This window comes from Crotalus tigris, unplaced genomic scaffold (assembly GCF_016545835.1).
Source record: "Crotalus tigris isolate CLP2741 ecotype Arizona unplaced genomic scaffold, ASM1654583v1 scf7180000017855.1216408, whole genome shotgun sequence".
Classification (NCBI taxonomy): Eukaryota; Metazoa; Chordata; class Lepidosauria; order Squamata; family Viperidae; genus Crotalus; species Crotalus tigris.
The window spans coordinates 192,639-220,542 of NW_024096677.1; the positions used below are offsets into that span (position 1 = coordinate 192,639).

The following is a 27,904-nucleotide window of genomic DNA, read 5'->3' on the forward strand; positions in this document are numbered from 1 at the left end:
TATTGCATGGACCAATACTAATTTCTGGGTCATAATGATGAGTTCATATTCCATAAACTGTCAGGATGCTATAAAGAAATTCCTCACTTTCATTCTTGTAATGTGACAACTGCTGTAAATTTCAGTTCTTGAACTTTCTTCCCTGCCATATAAGGGACCCATTTTGCACAAATCTTCTGATATTGAAGAATATCAGTAATGTCACATTCCTTTGAAAAGCCAAGCTTGACAGCAATTTCCCTTTAATCTGCCAATTGTCCTTTATCAGTTCCTGAACCCTTTTCACATAAAATATATTGGTAGTTATCACAGGTCAACCATTTTATTCTTGATCACACATCTCAATTCTTCCTGGTTTACTACCTTTATATTTTTTGTCCCAGTGACATCATAAACAATCTGCATTTGGCAGTGATTTTCAATTGGAAGGGATCTTTCAACAATCAAAACTCAACCATAGCTATTTTGCCTTTTCTCACAGTCCCTTCAACCGAAGTGAAAGAATAGATTGCAGGTTCTTGCACAGCAGTATTACCATCTGTTGGTAATTTAAAACATTGGCAACCTTAATTTTCAGCCACTGAATATTATGGATGATGCAAAATTACCTGTTCTGTAAATGTAGTGCGACAGTCTTGTCTGCATTTTGGTAGAAGAGTTCTTCAGGCTAATGAAATCAGAAAGAGAAATAATTTAGCTTTTATGAAATTCACTTCAATATTATAGCACTTTAAATTAATTTGTACTTTTATTCTTTCAAGACCTGAAGTGATTAATATGTCATAAGAAAAATTACATTAAAATCATTTTTACTAAATGAATACTACTTATACAATTAGTACATTTGTTGCTTCATTGTTTTATATAATAAGTGATGCTGCTCATTGTTTCAGGTATTTTAATATCAAAATATTCTGGCACAATAGGGCCTCATTTCCTTCGGATGCAAACTCTGGAAATTTATGGAAACATACACAAACAGAACAGTGGAAATAAACAGGCCCAACAGAGCAAATCTTAGAAACCCTTTGGATCGCACTTGTTTTCAGGATTATATGTTTAGTTTCTCTTTCACCTGAGGCACAAATAATTTTTTTCCAGCTCCATCATTCCCAACAGACAACAAGCGGCACAAGCTATAACCAGGCGGCAAGAGAAAAAGCAGAACTCACTTCCCCCTGACACATTTGCCCAACAATTAAAGCAAGGGCTACAAACTGATGCATGGGTTGTGGCTCATCAAACAGAATTGACCATGAAGGATAGGCTGGAGTGGAAAGGGAACAAACTGTATGTCCCAGACAGTTTGCAATTGCAAGTCTTGCAACGCAGTGACAATGCCAAGCAAACAGGCCACTTTGGATTCCTAAAACATTGCATCTTGCTAATCACCAGTTTTGGTGGCCAAAGGTGAAGAAAGACATTGAGAACTATGTGAAGAATTGTGCAGTTTGTGCAGCCAGTAAGAAAGTACTAAGGAAGAGTCCAGGACTGTTGCAGCAGGTGGCTGATTCAACTAGATCCTGGGAGGAGATAGCTATGGACATTATAGTGGAGCTACCAGAGAGTGGAGCAAAACGTGATTTGGACTATGATAAACCTATTTTCCAAGCAAGCCCACTTCATCACATGTGCTGGACTCCCCTCAGCCCAGAAGCTAGCAAAGATATTTTTGCAGCATATCTACTGCATGGCTACATAGAGCACCTAAGCACATTATTTCAGACCAAGGGGTCCAATTTACTGCTAAGTTTTGGAGGAAGTTCGTAAAGATGATTGGGTGCTTCCAGGACTTAGCTCAGCTTTTAATCCAAGTATGAATGGCTCTGCAGAACGAGCTAATGCAATAATGGAGCAGTTGCTATGTCAACTACCAGCAAACTAACTGAGCATGACTCCTGCCATTTTCGGAGATAGCAAATAACAATGCAGTACACAGCAGCACTGGTTTAAGCTAGCCAGAGGGGTGGAATTCGTGCCAATGCCAGAGTGTCCTCAGGAGCCTTCCTCCTCGGGCACCTTAACTGAATGGGTAGACTCGTTCCAACGGGTTTGGAGCGATGCAAAGAAAGTGTTAACTAAGGCAGCCGAGAGTCAGAAAAAACAAGCAGAGATAAGAGGCGAGCTTTACTGGGGGTGTTCCATGTAGGGGATAAAGTGTATCTGTCTACTAAGTATCTTAAGTTGAAACAAACTTGCAAGAGGTTGAGGCTGAAGTAGATAGGTCCCCATCGTAAAAGTCATCAATCTGGTGACAGTAGAACTCACACTACTAAGGATATGGGGTAAAGTACATCCAGTTTTCCATTGCAGCTTACTGAAGCCATATTGGGGATCTACAATGAGACCAGTAGGGAAGGCAGCCCCAGCCCCAATAATGGTGGAGGGGGAAACGCATTATGAGGTCAAACGAATCCTCAATTCCAGAACTCTCAGAGGGACATTACAGTTCTTGATCCAATGGAAGTGTTATCCGTTGTCAGAAGCTAATGGGTAAAAGCTCATCACGTAAAAGCGGATCGTTTGATAAAGCTATTCCACACTAAGTACCCCTGGAAGCCGGGACCAGTGCAAGGGAAAGGTTAATGAGCAGTAACTTCCATTCCTTTTTGTTTTCCAGATTCCCCCTCCTCTTCAGGGGACCAGGCTGTCAAGCTACAAAGATCTATTTTATTAGGACTGCCATATTGCTTCTTGCTTGTCTACAGTTGCGAGGGGAAGGGGGGGTGAGCTTGGAATACACAGGTGTTCCCTATTCGTGTGAGAGCCAAAGCTGTGGAAAGAATGTTTGGATAACTGAAGGTTTCTTCTCATAACAGCTACTGGAAGATTAATAGGTCAATGTGACCTGAACTGTCAGAGAGGGAGAGAAAGTTTTACTGTTTTAGTTATCTGTTTCCCGCCATATTGCCAGAGCTAGCTTTCTTTCTATCTTCTGGTATGTTATTCCTGATGATTAAAGTTTACATTAGAGATTGTTATGTCTCCGGTGTTTTACTTCATTGGGCTTTTCAGCCAGGATTTGACATGAGAATCTTTTCATTACCTGATAAGACCTGGACTTGATTTTTCTTAAATATGTCTTAAATATTTAATACATAGTTACATAAATATTTAATAAATTAAATAATATCTAATACATAGATACATATTTACATAAATCAACTAGTATTAAATATATCTTAAATATGAGCCAGCAGTGTGCTGCAGCTGCCAAAAAGTCAATGTAATCCTAGGCTGCATTAACAGAGGGATAGAATCAAGATCATGTGAAGTGTTAATACCATTTTATAAGGCCTTGGAAAGATCACGCTTGAGATACTGCTTCCAGTTTTGGTTACAACATAAAAAAGATGTTGAGACTCTGGAAAGAGTGTCAAAAGAGCAATAAAGATGATTAAGAGGCTGGAGGCTAAAACATATGAAGTGTTGTGATTCTTCACTAGCCGGTGCATCCGGCAGCCGAGTCTGAGGACTCAGATGAGGAGGAGGGGCCTGGAGTGACATTGGAGTCTGAGAAAGGCTCTGAGGAGCACCAAGACTCAGAGTCAGACAAGGAACCCGGCCCCACTGCCACTCGGGCAGTGACACAGCAGTTTTGGGAGCCTGAGTTGGGTGACAATGAAGAACAGCTGGGGCCAATCCCAGATGCGCAGATGTACAGAGAGGAGAGGCGAGCAAGACAGAAGAAAGTAGTGGGGCAGCTCCAGAGGCAAAAGAAAAGTCATTAAGAAGCCACACCCTGGCTGGACTATAAAAGGGGGAGGTGTGGGAGGTGCTGGTTGCAGAAAGCAACCATTCACGCTGCAGCTTCATGTTTTTGTTGATTGTGTTGCTTGCTTCCGAAGTCTTGGACACTGAGTAGGTGTGTAAAAAATAAAAGGGGTTTCTTTTTCTTGCAGGTCCTACCAGGTTCCATGAAGAGGGGTTCCTCCTCATGAGTAAAGCAGTTGAACAAGTACTCGCATAGGCTGGGACAGAATATGAAGAGTGGTTGCAGGAATTGGGTATATCTAGTCTAGTGAAAAGAAGGAATGTTCCAATATTTGAGGGGCTGCCACAAAGAAGATGGGTCAACCTATTTTCCAAAGCACCAGAAGGCAAAACAAGAAGCAAAAGTGGAAACTAACCAAGGAGAGAAACAACCTAGAATTAAGAAGAAATTTCCTGACAGTGAGAATAATTAACCAGTGGAATGGCTTGCCTTCAGAAGTTGTGGGTGCTCCATCACTGGAGGCTTTTAAACAGAGACTGAAAAGTCATTTGTGTGAAATGGTATAGGATCTCCTGCTTGAGCAGGGAGTTGAGCAGGTCGTTTCCAACTCTGTTATTCTATTACTCTTTTTCTTTTGCCTTGAAGTCAGTGGGGGCAGAAATGAATTAAAGAGAATCAGAACCAGTTTGGTCTAGTAGTTAAATCAGAACCAGTTTGGTCTAGTAGTTAAAAAACCAAGTAGTTAGCAAGGGCAAGGGCAAGGGCTAACTACTTCCAAAAATGTTGCCAAGAAAACTGCAGAGCCTAGTTTAGTATAGCTAGTACTAAAGTAGCTTAATAGAACTACTACTACTAAACCACTTGATGTAATAAGAACTCTGCAGATAGCATTACAAACAACGCAAATAATCAGCAAAGCAAATGCTATTTACTAAACTACTAAAATCATTTATTTATATTATCCCCTTTCAGCAATTTCAGATATAGGTAGACCTTGTTTATGGACCACAATTGGGACCAGAAACTCTGTTGCTAAGTGACATGATCATAAAGTGGAATGTCATTTGATGCCTAGCTTATCAATTCCAGTACAGTCATTGAGCAAATCACCCATAGCCATTAAATGGAATGTCATGTGATTGTGATCTGCAACCTCCTGCTAGCTTTGCTACTGACTTTGCTTGTGGAAAGTTGTCAGGGAAGGTCACAAATGGTGATGACAGGATACTTCAACCAACATAAATGCACACTGGTTGCCAAATGGCCAAATGCTGATCATATGATAGTGAAGATGCTGCAAAGGCCACAACCTTAGGATTAGCTGCATTTTAGAACAGTCACTGAACAACCAGTCAGTAAACAAGGACTACCAGATGGAATACCTGCGGAACTATATAAAAAACAACAAAGTGCACTCAATCAATACCTACTAGAAGTTTTCAACGCAGTATTAACCGATGCTAAAATACCTAAGTCCTGGTCGGAGGCAAATATAATATTGATTCCAAAAGAAGAAGCGGAAAAAACACGGATACAAAATTATAGACCTGTATCATTATTGAATTCTGATTATAAAATTTTTGCCTCAATAATGGCGGAGAGATTCAAAAAATACCTTGTTGATTTCATACATTCTGATCAAAATGGGTTTTTACCAAACAGGCAGACTAAGCGGAATATAAGAACAATTTTAGACATCCTTGAATTTTATGAATCACATAGCGATCGTCAAGTGGCACTTCTGTTTCTTGATGCACAGAAGGCTTTTGACAATGTTAATTGGCAATTTATGATCCAACAACTAAAATCAATGGATGTGGGGGAAAATTTTTTAAACGTGATAACCGCAATATATTCTGAACAAAAGGCCCAGATCATAATAAATGGAGAGGCCACTGATAAATTCAACATACAGAAAGGCACAAGACAAGGATGTCCTCTCTTGCCATTGTTATTCATATATACATTAGAAATTCTTGCTAGAGTAGTAAGACAAGAAGAGCAGATTAAAGGACTTAAGATCAAGAAAGAAACATACAAACTTCAAGCTTATGCAGACGACTTAGCTGGAAAAATTTACATCTCTCATTACTTGGGAGAATTGCCGCAGTGAAAATGAACATCTTACCTAAAATGATATTCCTGTTTCAGAATATTCCAATTCAATTAGACAAGAAATTTTTCAAGGAGCTGAATAAATTAACCTTAGAATTTGTGTGGTCTGGTAAGAAGGCAAAAATAAAATTAAAGGCACTACATGATGCCAAAGAGAGAGGAGGTTTAGGTTTCCCAGATTGGGAGCTATATTACCAAGCAGCGGCCCTAACATGGATTAGAGACTGGATAACCTTAGAAAATAAAAGATGTTTACATTTAGAGGGTTATGACCTCCAGCAGGGCTGGCATGCTCACATATGGATGAGGCAAAGCAGAAATCACCAATATTTTTTCACCAATATTTTTTAAGACATAAGGTTCGGCAAGAATTAATAAAAAGCTGGAATATAGTTAAACATCAATATTACACAAAGATCCCGGCTTGGCTATCGCCATTGGAGGCAGTCACATACCCCAATTTGTACAGGATAGACAAAGCTATTATATATAAAGACATCTTGACAGAAGAAGGTTATTTAAAACAAAAACAAGAGTTAAAACTACAAGGAATAGACATGGAGTGGTGGTCTTATCTCCAGATACAAGCAAGGTACATGAAGGATAAGCAAGAATGGGGAATTAACAGACAAGATACGGGGTTAGATAAAATACTGCTGGGCCCGGAGAAAAAACAAATAAAGAATATTTATAAACACCTGTTGGAACATAAGCTATATGAGGAGCAGGTTGAAGAAACAATGGTGACATGGGCAATAGATCTAGGATATAATATAAATATGGATCAATGGCAGCAAGTATGGGAGCGAAATAACAAAATCACAGTGGCGACATCATATAAAGAACACCTGTATAAGATGGTTTACAGATGGCATCTCCCTCCAGCCAGATTAGCCAAAATGTATAACGGATATTCATCTATGTGTTGGAAATGTAAAAAAGAAAAGGGTACCTTTTTTCATGTATGGTAGACATGTAGAGAAGTACAGGTGTACTGGCGTATGGTCTGGGATTAGGCAATAGAAATGACTAGCAAAACATTCAGTACAAACCGGAGACATTACTATTAAGAATACTACAGAAAAATGTAAATAAAGAGGACACATATTTAATTATCCATGTGGTCACAGCAGCAAGGATACTATTTGCTCAAAAGTGGAAAGCAATGGAAGTACCGAGTGGGGAAGCACTAATAAAGAAAATTATGTACTGAGCAGAACTAGATAGGATAACTAAAAGATTAAAAAATCAGGAAGAAATAGAATTTTATCGAATATGGAATAAATTTTATAGATGGAGAGAAAAAATGGAGGTCACAGTAAAGAGATAAACTGAGATAGAGACTAGAAATGTGTAGTTGTATATAGGTATATTATATGTAATTAATGTACAATATGGACTAAGATGTCAGTCAAAGATGATTTACCATGCTCAATGTTTTTAATCCTTTTTTTCCTTTGTACTTAATAAAAATTAAAAAACAAAACAAGGACTACCTGTACAATAGAAATCGTTATGTCCATGCTGTAATATGGAGAGACAGGACTGTGCAGGGTTGAAGGAGCTCTCATCCCAACCCATCTTGTAGGATTGCTATTAAGGGGATAAAATTAAACACTATTCTCCTAATAAATTACCTTAATCTGAACTCCCAAGAAAATGGCAGAGTACCTGTCAGAATCCAATTATATTTCATCTCTAGTTATCAATTATAGAAAACCCCATTTCTGCCTTCTCTGGATTCTGTCATACAATGAAGGGAAGGGGGTGAACAAAGGGGCTTTATGGCCCTCACTTCCTTCGGTACAACTTCAAAGGGATTGAATGTGGATAGCACCAAAAAGGCCTAATCATAACAAAGGGGGCTATTACCTTTCATGTAGTTTTCTCTGAAGTCTCCATCCAGCCGGCAGTAAGGAAAAAGGGGGTGGGAATGTAATGCCTGAGACTGTTGCTGGAAGTAGGGGGGGATTGGGTGGGGCTACTGGGAAACCCCTTAAAACCTTGAATGGGAGAGCTTGGACCCCAAGTCCTGTATAGAACGCCTGCAACCATTTTCTCTTAATAAAGGATTCCTGTTGGAAGAATTATTCCAAGCGTTCTGTCTTCTTAAGATGCAAAGTGGGGTGGGTCCTTACAGTACCTCTCTCAATAGTTCTAATAACTTCAGAATAAAAGTTCCTTTACCTGAACACTGGAGAGACCAGGGAATGGTAAACTTCTAGAAAAGAAAGGTTTCCAAAATTTGGGTTTGTTGACATCAAAGTTTATTCTTAGTGGGGAATCATACTGTTGAATATTAAACCAAACCTAAGAGGGAAAAAAAAACTTCTTTAAGTATTATCTCTGTTATGAAGTTGTAATTCAGAACTAATTGGTTTGAAGTGAATCCACAAAGCCATGGAGGCTTCTTTTACCTTCACCCAGATAGGGGTGATATGGAGGATCTGTTTAAACATTATCTTGCTCTTTCTGACTTTAATTTGAACCTCTGACACAAGTGGCAGGATGTGGCCAATAAGGGGGAAAAACTCAACTGAAATCAACAGAGACATTTGGAAGCTCTCCGGATCCAAGCCTAAACATATTACCACACACTGCATTGCCACCATAAAAGGGTCTGGTAGAGTACATCATATCTCCAGAAAATGATGAAAAAAAATGAAATTTGCTTCTGCCTGTTGATTTGCACAAGTCATGATACCATTTGCTTGATTCTGGCTCTTGAACAGAAAGCAACCACAGCCCTTGTTTCAGCTTTGAATTGGTTCACTTGGAAAATAATTGTCACCAGCCTTCTGGGGTGGAGAAAGAAGGCACCTACTCTTTCATATGACTATAAATAAATCTTATGTCAGCTGGAGCCAGGCTGACAAGCTCAGCATGCACTGGATGCACAAGATATTTGTCAAGAACCTGCTTGGCAACATCAGCGAAGCAATTCCAGAGAACATCTTTTACATGTGGATTAAATTTCATGTGTCCTCAGCTACAGAGCACATCTCTTGGTGGAGGTTAAAAAGAAACCTATGTGTAGGCAAACCATCTGTTATTAAGCCTATGTAGCTGACAGGAACTGCTAAGCTGTGCTAGCAGGGCAGCTAGAGGATGATTCACTTACATTGTCTGCAGAAATCAAACAGCTGACCCTTTTCAATGGACAGAAAGCATCATATTGTCCATAAAAGTGTCCACGGCTTGGATTCCAAATCACATATTGGTTTTGTTCCCAAGTTAACACATAAGCTGTTGGTCCCTGGTGGGAAAAATAAAGTTATTTACAATTTTCAATTTTACCTTTCCTCTTCTACTATTTGCCTATCAGTGCTTAAGACACAAATTCTGAATTAGCTAAACTGGAGAAGAGAAGACAGACTTTCAGGTGAAAAGTCCAGTCATTTCAGTGGAAACTAAACCACTCTAATAAGCCAATGGAAGAACATAACAGAAATCCAGTAATCCAGTTCAGCAGCATAGAAGGAAAATTTTCTTTTGGAAACTCTGGGACAACCTGATCACTGTACATGGGATAACTTCAGAACCAGGATTTTTCTTTGTTTCTAAAATCAATATGGACCATGACTGACGAGGTAGCATGTTTTCTCAAGCAAGGAAGTTTTATTGAAATGCAAAGCACAAATGCCTTACCTCCGGAACAGCATTTCCAATTAGAAGCCAGGCCTTTTTGCCAAGAGCAAGAAAATAATTACACAACAGCACAGCATGTTCTTCTTCATCTCCAGCCAAAAGATCAAGGAACTGCTAACAAGTGTGAGCAAACAAATGATGCTGTTAAGGACTATTTTGTATCACTGAATATTTTGGCTTAATTTAAATTCCACCTAAGGAGATAGAATTATGAAAGGGCAGCTATAAACTGCTACTACTTCAGCCTTCAGGGATCCTAAAAGGTCATATTATGCAGCAATTCAGTTTTTCCACTCTCCCCAAAGGTGGTGTATGTAATCCAACATTAATGCCAACAAATATCACAACCCAGAGCAACTTTTAATTATTCCACACACACATACACACTCCATTGTTTTGGCATAAATAATTACAAAAGAATTTCCTTTGATGATACATAGTTCTAGACATTTGAAACTTTTAACTTACATCAGAGGTACTCCATAGATCACAAATTCCAACAAATGATACTGTATCGGGTAAGAATGGAATCAGGGCTACGTATCGGGCAAGTAATTCCTATGAACAAAAAAGCAAAAGCAAAATCCTCTTATTAGCCTGAAGCTGAAGCTGCTATTGTTATTTTAAAAACAAGACTATATTCTCTCTTCAGAAATTGTGGATCTCTCTTGGTTTCTCCTGGGCTTGTTGCAGGCTAGATCAGGCTTTCTTCGAGATTGGTCCAAAATAATTCAGTTTGGCTGCACCAAGTCAGGTCGGTGTTCTTGGGCTGACTGGTTCACTTCTCAGGATGCCATGAAGTAGGCCCATTGAGATTTAATGTTAGGAAAACAAAGAACTGAGGGGTCCTTGGTGCTCTCTAAGCTTGGTTGTTTTCTTGTAGATGTTTCATTACTCAAACTAGGTAACACTAGCACTGATGATATTGCCTAGTTAAGTAATGAAATGTTTGCAAGAAATGACCAAGCTTAGAAAGCACAAAAGACTCCTCTTTTCAACCCTGAGCTACAAATATTCTCCTTTATTGAAGCAAAGAATTAAATCTTGCTTTGCATATTACAGATGTAAGTTTCCCAGAGAATAAAAATACACACAGAGGTTTGTTGTGGATTGTCTGGATGAACTCGTAGGAGCTCTTCTGGGGGGTTGAGGGCTCTGATGAATCTCGTAACAAAGAGTGTTTTTCCACTGATGTCAATTACAGTGGTCAGGCATTGTCGATCTGGAAATTTCAGGGCACATTCAGCTTTGTATCTTTCAGCTGCTTGAAGAAGCTTCTCATCTTCTTGAGTGTCAAGCTTGAAGAAAAAAAATCCAGTTTTTTTTAAAATGTTGCAACTAATGCATCAGACCTAAATATCTAATATGATCATAGCCACAGACCACTCCTTTCATGATTAATGCTTTGGATAAAAATGATTCTTGTTATGGATGGAAGAGGGGCACAGGATATTCAAAGGAATACTTTGATTCAATGAAACTTCAGCCAATATTTTAAATCTGATTCAATCGCTCTTTCATAGTGTTTTGTGTGATTTTAATTTTATTCCAAAAAGGATCTCACTAGCAGGCAGAGTTAGTACCTGTCCATGATTCTTAACTGCATCTTTTTCTGGAATTGTACAACAGTCCTGTGCAAATGCCAGGAAGCTTGTCTTAATTGAGACATTTTTATCAAGTTAATAAAACATGGGGCACTGAAACACACATTTCTAACTATAATTCAATGCCAAATAAACATACAAGTTTGACTTCTATATATCTAGTTCACAATATATTTCTCTCTTATTTCACTCTTTCACTTGTTTGTATCTCTTCAATTTCCTATTTCTCTTTTTGATTCATTTTCCTCTTCCCTTTTCCTCTTCTCTGTAAGTTCTGAAAATAGTGCAGTAATATAATAATAGTTGTCACAGCAATAGTGTAACAGTAATAGTAAAGACTGTGGAACTATCAGTATATTTTATCTGTATAGTATATTTTATCTGTATAGTATATTAAATAATCCTAATTCCCTACTCTGTCTCAGCACCAAACATACCACCTTAGTAGCACAGTGTGTCTTGGGAGTTTTTCGATGATTCCTACATCTTGTAACACGTATGATGTGAGGGAAGTTAGCCCAGAGAAGGAAATATTAAAAAAGCAGAAAAATATATTTTTCCTCAAAAGGACTTTTAAAAACCAAACCTGGCCCCAAATCTATCTCTCTGCCCCAAGCAAGAGCTAGGCCCATACAAATGCAGATGTAAAACCATCAGAAAGTTGGAGGCAGAGCAATCAAGAAAACAAAAGAGAAGATCTGCATACCCCACTCAAACTCTAGGAGTCAGCCCCATCACCTGGGAAGCAGGATATGATAATAGAATTAAACCACAGGGATATCAAGGCCTAGACCAGCGGTTCTCAACCTGTGGGTCGGGACCCCATTTGGGGTCGAACGACCATTTCACGGGGGGTCGCCAAACAAGACTGTCCGCCATTTTTCCCCCCTTTTCTTTGGCCACGCCCCTGGCACCCGGTGATGTATAAGCGGTTGGGGGTCACCACAACATGGGGAACTGTATTATGGCATTAGAAAGGTTGAGAACCACTGGCCTAGACAAACACTTAGAAACAGCCTCAAGGTTCATGCCACAGGAACAGGAAACTATTCCAAACAAGGCTAGAGGGGGTATAAAAGCCTACTGCCCCATGTGCTCAGCCCTTCTCTCTTCTCTGCACTTTCCTGAAGAATCATCTTTCTGCAATAAACTGTAACCTTCTTCCCAAAGCAGTCGCCGTGTTTGCTTATTTATTCCCGGCTTGGATGAACCAGGATGAAGACTTTACTTCTAACAGATGGACTACATTACTAATGTCAAAACAACCCGACACTTATTTTGTTCTATATAAACAATATTTTTAAATATACAAGGAAACAAATGCATGGCAAACATAAATAGTTCTAACCAAGCCCTGTATTTTTTTTTTTTTCAAAAAAATACATTTAAACATCATTTACCTTCTTCAACATTTCATTCACCTACACAGATTCAGGAAGGCCAGCAAAAAATGGGGGAAAAAAGATATGAACAATGAAATGCAACAGTACAGAATCATGTGAAACAATATAAAAAATAAGCTGCTAAAATAACAAGGGCAATGTTTAACTATTTAATTATTGTTTTTAGAAAAGTAGGAAGGAACTGTGATTATTAGGAAAAGCAGTGAGCTTTCTAGCAAGACGTCATCATGGAAAGGAAAATCTGTCCATGTCTACTGAAACTAGATGACCGAACTCACTCTCAAAAGTAGTTATGTAATCTTTGTTTCAAAGAAATCCTTCAAAATTCTGAAATCAAACCATCAACAGAAGTCTACAACAGTAATTGGACCTGAACATGTATTTTCTGATTAAAAAAATGGGTTAAGGAAGAGGGTTAAAGTTAATAGCACAAGAATTCCAACAGGTACTTTTGTTTCCAATTGCGAATGTTATAGAAATAAATATAGGTACATAGATATAGAAATATAGATATGCAATTCAAAACTGTTACTTTGGCTTGTTTTTTCCTAAATTTATGAAGATATGACAAGAAGGGAGAAACTTTGTTCTCTGGAGAAATATATTGAATGCCCATCCCAAAACAGGCCTTGTACTCCCTCTGTCAGCAGTGTGGACCTTGAACTTATGAAAATATTGCTTCACTCTCCCAAATGTCCAACTTTATCCTCATCTTTCCAGCTGCATCTTCAGTTATTTCTAAGTGATGATGGTTCAATAGAAACTCTAGATCAGTGATGGCGAACCTTTTAGAGACTGAGTGCCCAAACTGCAATCCAAAATCCACTTATGTATCATCGGGTGCCAGGTGGGCATGGCCCATTGGGTGGGCATGGCCCATTGAGTAGGTGTGGCCCATTGGGTGGGCATGGCTTTGATGGTAATGGCAGACTGTATAGGACTAAAAAGTTCAATCAAACAATTCCAACTTTGCAAAATCTTTTTTTTCCGCGAGAAGTTGAAATTGATTGATTGAACCTTCTTTTTTTTGCACACGGCGGTGGAGGCCTAAAGCAAAAAGGTTTTATAAAACCCAGCTGAAGGCCTAGGACTGGGGTGATGGCGAGTGTGCCCACATAAAGGGCTCTGCATGCCACCTGTGGCACGTGTGCCATAGGTTCGCCACCACGGCTCTAGGTCATATGCTATTATACTGTTCTCAATATAAGGGTCCTAGGTAGACCCTTACATATCTTGTCACGAAGAAATTTCCAGGTAGAGCAGCGGTCCCCAACTTTTCCACCTTGGTGGCCTGGCACAGGGTGTGTGCCTCACATTGGTGCAAGTGGTGGGTGCACGTGCCCTCCACTCATTCAAATGGAGCTTTACACGTGACTGGAGTGTAAAGTGGAGTGAAGCATGAAGCTCCACTCATGCGAGCAGAGGATGCTTCTGCTCGTGCACGCTCCATTCACGCAAATGGAACTTCGCATATGAGTACTCTCTGTGCGTGAGCACAAATGCCATCCACTCAAACGCCTGCCACTAGCATAAGTGGACCTTCATGCGCAAGTGCCCTCCATTCGCATGCAAAGCTCCATTCACACGAGTGGAGGGCACACACATCCACCGCTCGCATCAATGGAGCTGTGTATGTGCCCCTGCCACTCACACACACACACACGTGCCAGGCCTGGCCACCAAGGTGGAAAGATTGGGGACCGCTACTCTACCTGGAAATTTCTTCATGACAAGATATGTAAGGGTTTGCCTAGGAGCTTTATATAGAGAACAGTATAACAGCATATGACCTAGAGTTTCTATTGAACCATCATCACTTAGAAATAACTGAAGATGCAGCTGGAAAGATGAGGATAAAGTTGGACATTTGGGAGAGTGAAGCAATATTTTCATAAGTTCAAGGTCCAGGTAGAGCAGCGGTCCCCAACCTTTCCACCTTGGTAGCCAGACCTGGCGTGTGTGTGTGTGTGTGTGTGTGTGTGTGTGGCAGGGGCACATACACAGCTCCACTGGTGCGAGTGGTAGATGCATGTGCCCTCCACTCGTGTGAACGGAGCTTTGCATGTGAATGGAGGGCACTTGCGCATGAAGGTCCACTTATGCTAGTGGCAGGCGTTTGAGTGGAGGGCATTTGTGCTCACGCATGGAGAGTACTCACATGCGAAGTTCCATTTGCATGAATGGAACGTGCACGAGCAGAAGCATCCTCCGCTCACGTGAGTGGAGCTTCATGCTCCACTCCACTTTACACTCCAGTCACGTGTAAAGCTCCATTTGCAAGAGTGGAGTGCATGTGCGCCCACCACTTGCACCAATGTGAGGCACTCACATATACACACACCCTGCGCCAGGCCACCAAGGTGAAAAGGTTGGGGACTGAGAAATTTCTTCATGACAGGATATATAAAGGTCTGCCTAGAGTCCTTATATAGAGAAGAGTATAACAGCATCTAGTCTAGAGTTTCTATTGGACCATGACCACTTGGAAATAACCGAAGGTGCATTTTAAGATTACCTTAAGACAGGGATCCCCAACCTATGGGCCGCGGCCTCTTGGCCAGTGGGCCGCAGAAATGGTTGGCTGGTGCGCACATGCATGGGCGTGCATTCCCCATTCGCGCTAATGCCCGCGGCCCCATTTGCGCATGCGCGTGAACAGGGCTGCTAGTGCGGAGCGGGTATCCACGGCCCATTTTCATGTGCTGCTACCCTGGGTGGATTGTGAAACCTGTTTGGGCATGTGCGAATGGTGCCACTAGCCACCGTGGGGGTGCGCGGCCATTCATGCATGCACATGGCACCAGCGCATGTTGCATGCCAAATGCGCCCACTAGTACTGTGCCAGTGTGCATGGCCCCATGCGCATGCATGTGTGCACCAATTTTGAAGTTGCTCTCCTTCCCTCCAGTCCGCGAGCCCGGAAAGGTTGGAAACCTCTGCCTTAAAACATCCAAGGACTGCTGTGGAATATTATCCAACCTGATTAATGTGAAGGCGTTACAAAATTTTAAAATTGGAATGGATAAGTATGTGGTTAGAAAGGATCCTTTTAGAAGCAAATGATAAATACTGGGGTGTGACATATTACGTAGGCTTGTTTGGAAATCTAAATCCTAGATTTGTTGTTTAAGGGCAGTTCTAGCATTATCAAAGCCTAATGTGCACAGGCCTTCTATAGACCAGGCAAGCAACTCAATTTTATCTAGGGTTTTTTTAAGCTACGATGATTTAAAGTGATCTCTAAATAGTGATGGGATCAAACCTACAAGAAATAGAATTAACTTTAGTCAGAAGGTGAGACGAAACCATGCTCTGGCATCCATCTAAACTATGTTTCTATTTGTAAAATGGCATTTTTGATACTATTTGGAACTATCAACATGGCTCTAATAAACTTATTTTGTTTGGTTTTGATAATATTGAGTTTTGTAGGGAGCGAATTTGGGAACAATAAAGAAGTTGTGGGACTACCTTAGCTTGGAAGACTTTGTAGGCTGCAGGAACATTATGGCTCATTTTGAATGATAAAATCTTACAATAATTGTAGAGGTATGTTGTACATGCCAGGATAAATTGCACTCCAAGATATTTATAGGTGCACATCTGTTCAACTGGAGTCCCATTTATTTGCTAGTTGTGGATTTTATGAAAATGGCAGGCAAACCCCTTCTAGATGTCCAAAATACGCCCAGAAATAAAACTTGTCCAGGTTTACCCTTTCTTGAACTGATTCTCCAGGAATGAGTTGAGGTTCAATTGTAATGTACAAAGAAATGTAGGAACCATCACTCAGATGATGTATGGAATCATATTTTCTGTCAATTTCCATATTTTTCCCTTTGCTATAGCCAAGAAGAATGGGAGGAGTATCAATCTTAAATGTGCCATCAATCTAGATGAAGAGAAACGAACAGTCTTGAGTAAAAATAACAATAGCAGTTAGACTTATATACTGCCCCGTAGTGCTTTATAACACTCTCTGGGAGGTCTACAGTTTCAGCATATTGTCCCCAAAATCTGGGTCCTCATTTTACTGACTTCGGATGGATGGAAGACTAAATTAACCTCAAGCCCATCAGGATTGAACTGGGAAGAGTTAGTTTGCAATACTACACTTTAACTACTGCACCACCAGCGCTCCTTAAGCATTAATAGTCAAGGATGCTGCAATAAGTTATTTACATGGATGTTTGTATGTAAAAATGTTTTCTTCAGCACTTACTCTTCCTTGAAAATATACTGTTGTAAATGGTATCCGAACCAATCCAAGCCAGCGCTTTTCCATACAGGTATGGACCCCACCATTTTCTCTTTCGCGATCATCCTAAGAAAACAGGTGCAGAAACGTAAGGAGTTGGAAGATGAGATTAAATTAAAAGAAAAAGTTTTAATTTTGAATCCTACAGATGAGAAGATTAAGGAATCTATAAAATTGCTTAAATCGCAATTTAATATGTTAATGGCAGATCAGACTGCAACTAACTTACTGTACATGAAACATAACACATTTTGTAATGCTAATAAGCCAGGGAGATGGCTGGCCTATCAATTGCGAAAGAAACAGAAGTTGAGAATTATAGACAAAATAAATTATAAAGGTAAATTGGTATTTCAGAAGGACTTGATTAAGAAATCTTTTTTAGATTATTATAAAAAATTATATATGGGTAGGAAAGTACAGGCTTTAGATATAGATAAATATTTACAAGATGGTCATTTTCCTAAACTAACAGAAGATCAGAAACAAGAAATCAATAGATTAATTACCACGGAGGAAATTGTGACAGCAATTAAAGAATTAAAGTTAGGTAAGGCACCTGGTACTGATGGACTGACATCAATTTATTATAAGACTTTGATAGATGAGTTGATAGAACCTCTAAGAGAACTTTTTAATAATATATTACAGGGTTTAGAGACTCCCTTTTCTTGGGGTAGAGCTTTTATATCTTTGATTCCAAAACAAGATCAAGATCTTACGTTACCAAAGAATTATAGACCTATATCTCTCTTGAATGTAGATTATAAGATTTTTTTCGAAAATTTTAGCTAATAGATTTATGGTTGTGTTGAACCAATTAATACATATGGACCAAACTGGTTTTATAACTGGAAGGTATATGAAAAATAATGTCAGACAAATTATTAATTTAATAGAATTCTATTAAATTCTGCAGGATTGATATTTTTAGATGCTGAAAAAGCTTTTGATCAATTAAATTGGCAATTTATGCTAAGTGGTTGAGGAAATGAATTTTGGAGATAAAATTTTACAGGCCCTTCGAGCTATTTATCAAAAACAAACGGCACAACTTATAGCTAATGGAAGTTTATCAGAGGTATTCCCAATTGAAAAGGGGACTAGACAGGGTTGTCCATTGTCTCCATTGCTGTTTGTGTTAACTTTGGAAATTTTATTGATTAAAATTTGGGAATCATCGACGATAAAAGGAATAGAAATTAACAAAAAAGAATATAAATTAAGGGCTTTTGCAGATGATCTAGTTGTTACATTATCTCAACCAACTTATTCTGTAATGGAGTTGTTACAATTGATAAATCAATATGGACAAGTTTCAGGTTTTAAAATTAATAACAATAAGACTAAAATATTGCCTAAGAACATGACCAATTTGGATAAGGAGACATTGATTAGATTGACAGGCTTTGAGGTTGTTAATAAGGTAAAATATTTGGGTGTTATTTTATCTGCTTCCAATTCAAAATTGTATAAAAATAATTATGAAACGCTGTGGGTTAGAATACAAAAGGATTTGGATAATTGGAAAAAGCTGCAATTGTCCCTTTTGGGGAGAATAGTAGCGATTAAAATGAATGTGCGGCTAGGTTGTTAATAGAGCAATATTGGAAGAAGGAATTTTTGCCTACTTTGCAACAATGGTTTTTTAAAGTTTCCTACTTAGCGGAAATGGCAAAAATTTCGGCTTTCTTGAAAGATCAATCGCAAGAGAAGTATCTTTCAGTGTAGAAAAGATGGATAAATTTTATACAATATAAGTATGATATAAGAAAATATTATCTAGCTTTTGAATAATTTATATAAGTTTAAGATATTATTTAGAAGTGTAATTGTTATTATTCTTTAATTTTTTAATTCTTTTTTTATTTTATTTTTTTATTTTCTCTTTTGTTTTTCCTCTTTTTGTTCTTTATATATAATGGAGTTAAAGTATTTTACAATTTGTTTATTGAGTGTAATTATATTTGCTTAAGGTTTATTTGGGTTTAAAACTTTTTTTCTTTTAAGATCTAGTTAAGCCTGTATTCAGCTCTGGGAAGAACAGGGGAGGGTTTTGGGGTGGGTTGGGAGGGATTGGGGAAGGGTTTTTTATTGTAAAACTTTAAAAAAATTTAATTTAAAAAAAAAAGAAAAAGTCCCAAAAACCCTGATTAACATTTGCAAAAAGAACATGCTGCACTTCCTATTCCTTCTCCTAGAATTCTCTAGAATTTTATGTATTTATTTAATTTGCCAAGTTACAAAGCTGTCCATCTCTCAGTTGTGACTCTGGGTAACCAAAATACAATTAAAATCAACAAATAATAATAATATAACACATAATAGCAGAATGGCATTCAAAGATAATCCAATCTAGTTAATACATATAAAAAACTCCAAGACGGCAACGGTGAGCAGCAACTTCAAGCTTGGTTCTTCTTTTTTACTCTCTATTTTTACTCTCTTTTAATAATTTTTCTACTTCGAATTTTTAAATTGCACCACTTAAGAGGTGAGCTTTTTACTCCAGCTTTCTACTCCAGTTATAATTTAAAGAATAGGGAAAAGAAAGAAGAGACAGTCTGCAACACAGATTTTAACCAAGCCCTGAAGCAATGGAAAAGACTACACAACGAATAAGCAGACAACTTCAGTGAGTAACTTTGCCTCTACTCCTCCACCAGATTTTGCTCCTCCACCAGATAGATATAGAATTCATAACTTTTGGAGAGGGATCTGCAGGTGGAAGGAGGAAGTCAACAGCTTTTAGAACTGTCTCCCTCCTTGACAGAGGATGCCATTCTCCCCTGACTCCCACTGTTTGTTCACTGTTTGCTTATGCAGGCAGGGATGATATGAACCTAACAAGGGAAAATGTAATGGGCTTTATATCTAAACAATGTCTGCCTACAGCGCAACAGTGAGCTCAATTTTTGATCTTTTAATCTCAATCAAAAAAAAAACTTGACTCATTAAGGGAGTCCTTTGTAAAGTATACTGAAAACCACCTTAACATAGTAGAAGCGATAAAGAAATCTGTTGCTTACACCAATAAACTTAATGATACTAACAAGGAATTGAGAGCTGACCTCACTCCTGAGTCTACTAGAAGAGAAAGGAACAATTATAGTGAATCTAATTTTCGGGCATGAAAAGGGCAGTGATGAGAAAAACCTAATTATTACAGATCAACCAGATAACCCTGCAGATCTCCAACAACAGAGTTAACAGACGGTGATAGAACTTTAAAAAGGCAATTATTTGATCTTAGAATCAGCTGCTTCACTGTGAATGTCCTTTGATAGGACAGCTAGAAAGGCCAGCTAGAAAGAGGGTTGCAGGTGAATTTTGCTGACCTTTAAGCCATCTACAGTCCCTTGTATGCTTCTTAAAATGAAGCATTTTCTGAGCTCCTTCTCAATTTTCCCAGTATGTGTCTTCTGCTCAGAGAAAGCTATTCCACTTCTGGATTGTTTTTCCCAAAAGGAAACTTTCACTTTAAAACCTGAGTGTAGTACTTCGAAGCTAGATAACTCTGGAAATGTTTTGCCTGCAATGTCCTTAAGAAAGAAGAGCACTAATCAACAAACCATAAGGAAGCTTGCTGAGGTCTCGCTGGGAGAAAAATTGATTCATTTGGTACAATCCCAGATTTAGAGCAAGCAAACATTATATACAGATTAGACAATCTACGAGAAACATTGGGGATAATACGCTGTATAGTAAAATCACTAATTGATATGGCTCTACCATATATACAGGACTGTGGCAATATACTTAAAACAAATTGCTAATAACTTCCACAGCATTTAAAAAAACAGCCACATTGTTCATTACTGGTGAATCCCTAGTGTTTAATCCAGCCTCTGTAATTTACAGCCAAACTGTTGCCACAACTAGAGAATTCCAGGTATAAAGACCCCAAAGGAAAACTCCATTCTTTGTCTTCTTTGAACTCAGATGTGCTTTCAGCATGGCTCACAAATTGCATCCCCAGAAAATGTTTGTAAATCCCTATGAGGTTTAAATGAGGATGTTGAAGATTGGATTGGTAAAGATAAGGAATCCTTGCTACACTCTTGGCAACTTCCCAGAGTCAAAAGCCTGGTTTTAAGTATCATGCCATCTCTGGGGATATTTTTTCTGACATTGACATTTCTCAGTTTTTAACATCCCCTGCCGGGAAGCAGCACTGGCCTGACTGTGGTTTGTAGTCTGTGTGTGAGTAGTTGTTTGTACACCCTTACCTTGAATGGGAGCTGGATGGAGGATTTGGGGTGAATGGTCAGCGCCTGAGTGGCCAGTGAGAGGGACCAGTTGGGACAGAGAACAGTGTGCTTGTTGGAGAGGTGGGAGTCCTTGGCACTGAGAGATTTTGCTATAGTGCTGCGGGAGCTCCCTCCCTCACTGACCCCCAGGATGTCTGAGAGTATGAATGTGAGCGAATGGAGGGGGATGGCAGAGCTCTTGGCTCTTCGAGGAAGGGGGTTGGGGGGGAGAAAGAATGTTTATCTTGGGGGACATAAGGCAGGTTCATATATCACAGTGGAGAAGGGCAGGGGATGCTACAAGGACAGGCTGTTACTGAGGAAGATGCCCCCAATGTGTAGTATCAGTGATGTCCTCCACTGAGCTCATCCCCAATCCCTGGACAGCATACCATGCCCCCCCCCCAAGGCCCTGGGTTTCAGCTGCTGCTGCTGAATGCCAGGTTGGTTAGTAATAAAGCTCCTCTTGTTCAAGATCTTATTCAGGAGAAGTGAGCTGACCTGGCGTGCATTATTGAGCCCTGGCTAATTCCGGAAAGGGGGGGGGTTCCCTCTAGAACAGCGGTTCTCAACGTTTGTGTGACGGTGACCCCCGTCACACAAACGTTATGCGCATGCGTGACGGCCCCATGCGGGCGCGCATGCGCGGCGGGGCTCCCATGTGCAGCACGCATGCGTGGTGCCACCTCCATATGCGGGGCGCATGTGCGGCAGTGCCCCCATGCGCGGGGCACATGCGCGGCGGCACCCCCGGAGGGGAGAAAATGGCGGATCGCCGCCTTTGGCGACCCCCCAAAAATGGTCGATCGACCCCAAATGGGGTCGCGACCCATAGGTTGAGAACGCTGCTCTAGAAGATACAGGGAGCAAAAAAATTATTTGATTCCCTGCTGATTTTGTACATTTGCCCACTGATAAAGAAATGATCAATCTATAATTTTAATGGTAAGTTTATTTTAACTGTGAAAAACAGAATAACAACAAAAATCCAGAAAAATGAATTTCAAAAAAGTTATAAATTGATTTGCATTTTAATGAGTGAAATTAAGTATTTGATCCCTTATCAGTCAGCAAGATTTCTGGCTCTCAGGTGTCTTTTATACAGGCAACGAGCTGAGATTAGGAGCACTCTCATAAAGGGAGTGCTCCTAATCTCAGTTTATTACCTGTATAAAAACACCTGTCCACAAAAGCAATCAATCAATCAATCAGATTCCAAACTCTCCACCATGGCCAAGACCAAAGAGCTGTCCAAGGATGTCAGGGGCAAGATTATAGACCTACACAAGGCTGGAATGGGCTACAAGACTATCGCCAAACAGCTTAGTCTGTTGACAAGGTGACAACAGTTGTTGCAATTATTCATAAATGGCAGAAACACATGTCCAGCTGGGTTTCAGGTTTGGCAGCAGCCAAGACCCCAGGGCAGGGGAGGTTGGGGGCAGTGGTTATCAGAGAGTCTCTTTTGGCTTTCAGGAGCCTTGCTCTACAAATCTCTGGTTGTGAGATCATGTTTCTGTAGTTGGGTACATTGAATCAAATGGGATTGTTGCTGGTATACCAGTCTCCATGCTGAGCAGCAACCTCCCTGCCTGAGCTGCTGAAGGCCAACTAGGAGTTGGTGGCAGAGTTCCCCAGACTTGGTTCTCAGGGACTTCAATCTGCCATTTCTGGGTGCGGCCTCAGAAGCAGCCCAAGAGTTCATGGCTATCATGGATCATTACTGGCCCAAGTTGGGCCAGTGTCACACACCGGATTTGATTTTCTTGTTGGAGTGATGACAATATGACCTGGTGGGAAATTTAAGATTCTCTCCCTTGTCATGCCCTGGTATCCCTGAAGCTCTTGTATGCTTCCCCCCCTCCCCCACAGGGAGGCTGGACCCATTCAGATGGTATGCCCCAGGTGACTGATGGACCCTGATGGTTTCCAGAGGTGTTGCTTCATGGTTCTGCTGAAGCAGTGATGGTGACCTGGAATCTAAGGGTGGCCACAGCTTTGCACAGGATCACATTCGTGCCATCTCTCTTGACTCAACATTCCTGACTCTTCCTGTAATTCACAGAGGAATTATGGGTTCTGAAAAGGGGCAAGAGACGCTTAGAGCACCGTGGAGGAAGACAAGGGATGGTTCCAACTGGATATGACTTAGAGCCATTATTAAGGCCTACCTCATGTGGTAAGAGCAGCAAAATACCAGTATTTCACTGAACTTATTGCAATCTGGCGGCCCTATTTTGGGTTGCCCGTTCCCTCCTGGGTCGGGGGCTAGAGTGATCTTTTACAGGGCTGGGTAAAGGAGTATATTCAGCACCTGATGGACAAAGTCACTCAGATCCATTCCAGTTGGATCCCATTCATGGAGATAGTCCATATGAGATGCCCGTGGAGATTACTTGCCCTGTTATCTAGGAATGGTTTGATCCTGTTGGCCCTGATGAAGTGGACAGGACCTTGATGCTGTCAGTACCACCACCTGTCAGAGAGATCCTTGTCCTTCCTGGATGGTGAAATCCTCCAGCATGGTGACTAGCGGGTGGGTCCAGGCAGTGATTAATACATCACTAGAGGAAGAGACATTTCTGATGTGTTTAAGTTCACTTCCTCCTTAAAAAAAACATCACTGAATCCCACCTGTCTGGTCAATTTTTGTCCAGTTCCTAACCTTCCATTTTTAGGAAAGTGGTGGCCTGGCAGTTGCAGAAGGTCCTGGATGAAACAGATTATCTGGACCCCTTTCAGTCAGGATTCATGTCTGTTATGGGACAAAAATGGTATTGATCGTGCCTGTCGATGATATCTGGCAAGAGCGGGATGGGGGTAGTGCTCTCCTTGACCTCTCTATGGCTTTTGATACCATTGACCATGGCATCCTTTTGGGTCAGCTGCAGGAGCTGGGGCTGGATGGCACAGTCTTGCATTGGTTCAGCTCCTTTCTCTGTGGCTGGTCCCAATCGGTGTTGGTGGGGAGTGAGAGGTCCAATCACTGGCCACTATTTTGTGCTGTAGTACTCTCTCCACTCCTTTTCAATCTATATGCAACCACTGGGCGAGATCATCTGTTATCAAGGGTTGAGATAACTACAGTATGCCGATGATACCTGACTATTTATTTTCACTCTTGGTGACCCACCCTCTTGCAGTGCCTGGAGGCTGTGGGGGCCTGGATGGGGGAAAATAGGCTTCCAAAGACAGAATGGCTTTGGATATACAGGGCTCCAGGATCTGGGACATTGCCAGTATGGCAGTACAGGGAACTCGGGGCCTTGGGAGGCAGGCCCCCTGCCCAGCCCTCAAGCTCCTGAGGTGCCGAGACCCGTGGCCCGGCACTGCTTCCCAGGGGAGCCTGGCCGCACATGGGGCAGCTCCAGGGTTGGGCTCAGGCAGAGCAGGGAGAGGAGTCCTAGCTGCCTCTTGGAGACTGGGGGCTCCCACCCTTCCCATTTGCCAGGACCGTCAGGGTATGGCAGTGGGCGAGAGGCTCATCCTGTGTGTGCGGCAGAGCTGGAGGATGAAGTTGGACAGCGGAGGCCAAGCAGGCAGGGGCTGCAGTGTGACACTGACGGTGACCAGCTGGGCTGCCTCGCCGTAGCCCACTGTCTATCTTTGCTTGCCTGCACCTGCCGCGACCAAGATGGGATAAGCAGTTGCCCAGCACGATCAGCGGACTGAATTGTGTCCCTCCCCCACACCCCTGCCTCCACCTGCTGCTTGGAGGGCCAGCCCGGTGGCTATGGTGCTTGGATCCCCCATCCATCTTTGCTTGCCTACAGACACCGCAGCTGGGATGGGGTGGATGGGCAGGCACCCTCCATGGCCAGCAGGCCAGATTGCATGTCTGCTTCCCTGTGCCTCGGCTTCTGTCTGCCACTTGGAGGGCCGACCCGGCTGCCACAGCACTTGGACCCACCTACACTACATGGACTGAGGGACCCCAGGGTGTGCTGGCCAATGGGCAGCTGAAGGGCTTCGGCTGCTGCCAGGCCCTGCACACTCACTGCCTCCTGGGCGTGCTGGGGGGGGTCACTTGGCTGGCCTTGGGTGGCTGGGATCGGTCCCTCGTCATTTCCAGGATGGCCCCACAAGCCAGATCTGGGTCCATCGCCAGTGAGCCTTGAATTTGACATGTCTATTATAGTGGAAATAGGAGGAGGAAGGAGTATTAGATGTCAATTATTTATAAAATAATAACAAAGATTAGAGCTTCTGTAGCAGAGATAAATTCCTTGTGTATCTAGTCACACTTGGCCAAATAAGGCTATTCTGTCCTGTTCTGTCCTATCGTATCCTATCCAAAAATCTATTCAATACATAAAATCAGAGCAAAGATTCCTATGTTCACTGGTGAAAATAGTTCCAATATGTTTCCAGTGATGCACCCACAGTTACCAACACTCTAAAGAGCAAAACTTTAAAGTGCTTCTTTATTTTAATCCTTCCCTTCCTTTTCCCCTCACAGAAAGTGCTTGAATGTTCAAACTACTGACCTTCAGAATATCCAGCCTGGATATCCTGCAGAGAACACTTTGCTTTTTAGATCTGATTATTCTGTACTTGGGGCTCCATTTGGTGAGTATATCTAATCCCATGTTCCAGCACTTTTCATTTTGATTTCTCAACAGATAGGGTCAAGAGAATTTTTCAGATGATTTGCTTACCTCTAAGATATCATGCAGTACTTCATCAAAGATGTTAATGAAAATGTCATCCTTCACTGACTGCAGATTGGAGATGCTATAGTCATTGTTAGAAATTCTGTAACAATATTTAAAAACAGAGATACAGTACAAATATAATTTGCCATGCAATCAGCATGGCAAAGGCTTGTTTTCTCTTTCCTTCTTCCCTATTCTCCAAGACTAGCTCAATTTTTATAATGATTTCATCACAATACAAAATTGTATTATCCTGTTCCATTAGAATGGTTAGTAAAGTATTGGAGAGTTCAGAGGTTTGATTCCCACCCCAATCAGAATCCCAATCTTTCATTCAGATGCCAACAGAAGCTATCTCATTCAATAAGGGAATGATAAAAAATGCCAAAAGCTGGAAAGGGTAAGTGATATGTTAGTAGAATCAAGATCTGGAGCAGGATGAAGCTTTACCCACTCTTCAGCCATGTTTTCAAACTCAGTTCCTTTGTGATCTTTTACAGAGGTCAAAACTGTTTTTATTTTCAGAAGAATACAAAGCCAGTTTGTTATATTACTGGACACTTATTGGGAATTCATCTAAAGCAGAGATTCCCAACCAGGGGTGCTCGCAGCCCCTGAGGGTGCGAGACGATATTCCAGGGAGTGCGAAAACTTGGGTTTTCAAAATTATAGTGTATATGCATAATTTGTTGCTGTTATTTCGAACTTTTGTAAGGGGAGCGAGAATATATCAGAAGCGTTCTAGGGTTGCGGGGTATAGAAAAGGTTGGGAACCACTGATCTAAAGCAATTGAGATTTTCACACAAGATTTTCATTTGCTACTTTGTGAGGTACAGAATGAAATGCTACATAACAGGGATAGGTAACAGGGGCAAGAAGTTTTTCCAAGTTTGGCTTAAAATAACAAAGACCAAATCAAATCTCCCCCTAGAAGGAGGAGGAGGAGAGGGAGGGGGAGGAAAAGGAGGGGGAGGAGAGGGGGGAGGAGGGGAGGGGAGGGGGAGGAGAAGAGGGAGAGGGAGGAGGAGAAGAAAGAGGAGGAGAAGAAAGGGGAGGAGGGAGGAGGAGGGAGTGGAGGAGGGGGAGAAGGGGGAGGAGGGGAGGAGTAGGAAGAAGAAGAGGAAGAAGAGGAGGAAGAAGAAGGAGGAGGAGGAGAAGGAGGAGGAGGAGGAGGAATCAGCTGTGTCCAATGCCCTAGCTTTTCCCACCCAATGCAGTTCTTCTCCAGTGGAGATCCATTCACACCTAAATGGAAGTTCCAGCTCTTCACTCCAGTTTGGGTTGGACCCTTCTGCGGTGGTCGTCCGACAAACTGTTCTCTGGAAAGAAACCTCTACAAAAGGCCGAATTGAAACCTACAATTAAACAGAACTTAAAGCTTTGGTATGTTAGATAAGATGCAAAATTCTGATACATCAAACTACATTTTCCAACTGAAAATAGAAACTTTAGATACTTCCATGTATTGTAAACATACATTAAAATAAATATATAAATGGTTACTTTTACAGCCATACAGGATACTCTGAAAAAATTTTCCAGGATCAAAATTTTGTACTTCATGTAAATTTGGCTGTTTCAAAATAGTATATTTTATTGTTTGATTACTTATTCAATACTTGTTTCTAACATTCTGTGCTTCTAACACTTAACATTAATAAAATTTATCGGAACACCAAATATTATTTAAAAAATATTTCATTTAGTGTTCAAAGTTTATAAAATACATTTTCTCCCAAATCAAATAACGTAGACTATGAATAGACTAATTGGGAATATCTTTATTTACAAAGGGAAATCTCCTGGAAAAAATCTTTGAAAGCTTTCCAATTCAAAATTTACCAAAAAGACTACATCTCTATTGAGAATTTACAATTTTCCCTGAGAATGAAAAGTGCACAATCAAAACTGTGTAAGAATAAATACATTCCGTTTAGCACAGTCCGTCAATGGGTGTGTTTGTTTATCGAATATAGGCAGTGGGAATGGTCTTTTTCTTGTTTTTGGTGGTAGGATTGACCCAACAAAGATACTGTTATGATTTCAGTGCTAGGCGGATATTAAAATAAATCAAAACCATCAGGTATTTCACTTGCACATTACTCAGCATGGGGAGACCCAAATCTATTACTTTATGATCAATATATGGAGCACTATATGTAAACTGATATTATTTAACAAGCTAGAAAGAAAAAAACCCAGAAACATTTTTCAATAAAGTTATATACATTCTTATGAAAATGTTATTTAAATGC

The 27,904-nt window shown here is 40.7% G+C and overlaps 1 protein-coding gene across 7 annotated transcripts in view; it reads right to left on the reverse strand.

Moving 5' to 3' along the window:
• The window catches only part of CC2D2A (coiled-coil and C2 domain containing 2A), a 226,121-nt gene that overhangs the window by 21,326 nt on the left and 176,891 nt on the right, over positions 1–27,904 (reverse strand). For 6 of the 7 annotated variants that reach the window (XM_039343481.1, XM_039343479.1, XM_039343478.1 and 3 more), the window contains 11 exons: positions 26,895–27,004; positions 25,652–25,748; positions 16,708–16,809; positions 16,201–16,377; positions 12,483–12,503; positions 10,573–10,776; positions 9,947–10,036; positions 9,479–9,592; positions 8,952–9,086; positions 8,018–8,140; positions 609–667 (listed from right to left, as the gene is read on the reverse strand). In XM_039343481.1, the coding sequence (XP_039199415.1) occupies positions 609–667; positions 8,018–8,140; positions 8,952–9,086; positions 9,479–9,592; positions 9,947–10,036; positions 10,573–10,776; positions 12,483–12,503; positions 16,201–16,377; positions 16,708–16,809; positions 25,652–25,748; positions 26,895–27,004 (1,232 nt within the window). The remainder of the gene's footprint in view (positions 1–608; positions 668–8,017; positions 8,141–8,951; positions 9,087–9,478; positions 9,593–9,946; positions 10,037–10,572; positions 10,777–12,482; positions 12,504–16,200; positions 16,378–16,707; positions 16,810–25,651; positions 25,749–26,894; positions 27,005–27,904) is intronic. The other variant, XM_039343477.1, reaches the window with a different exon arrangement.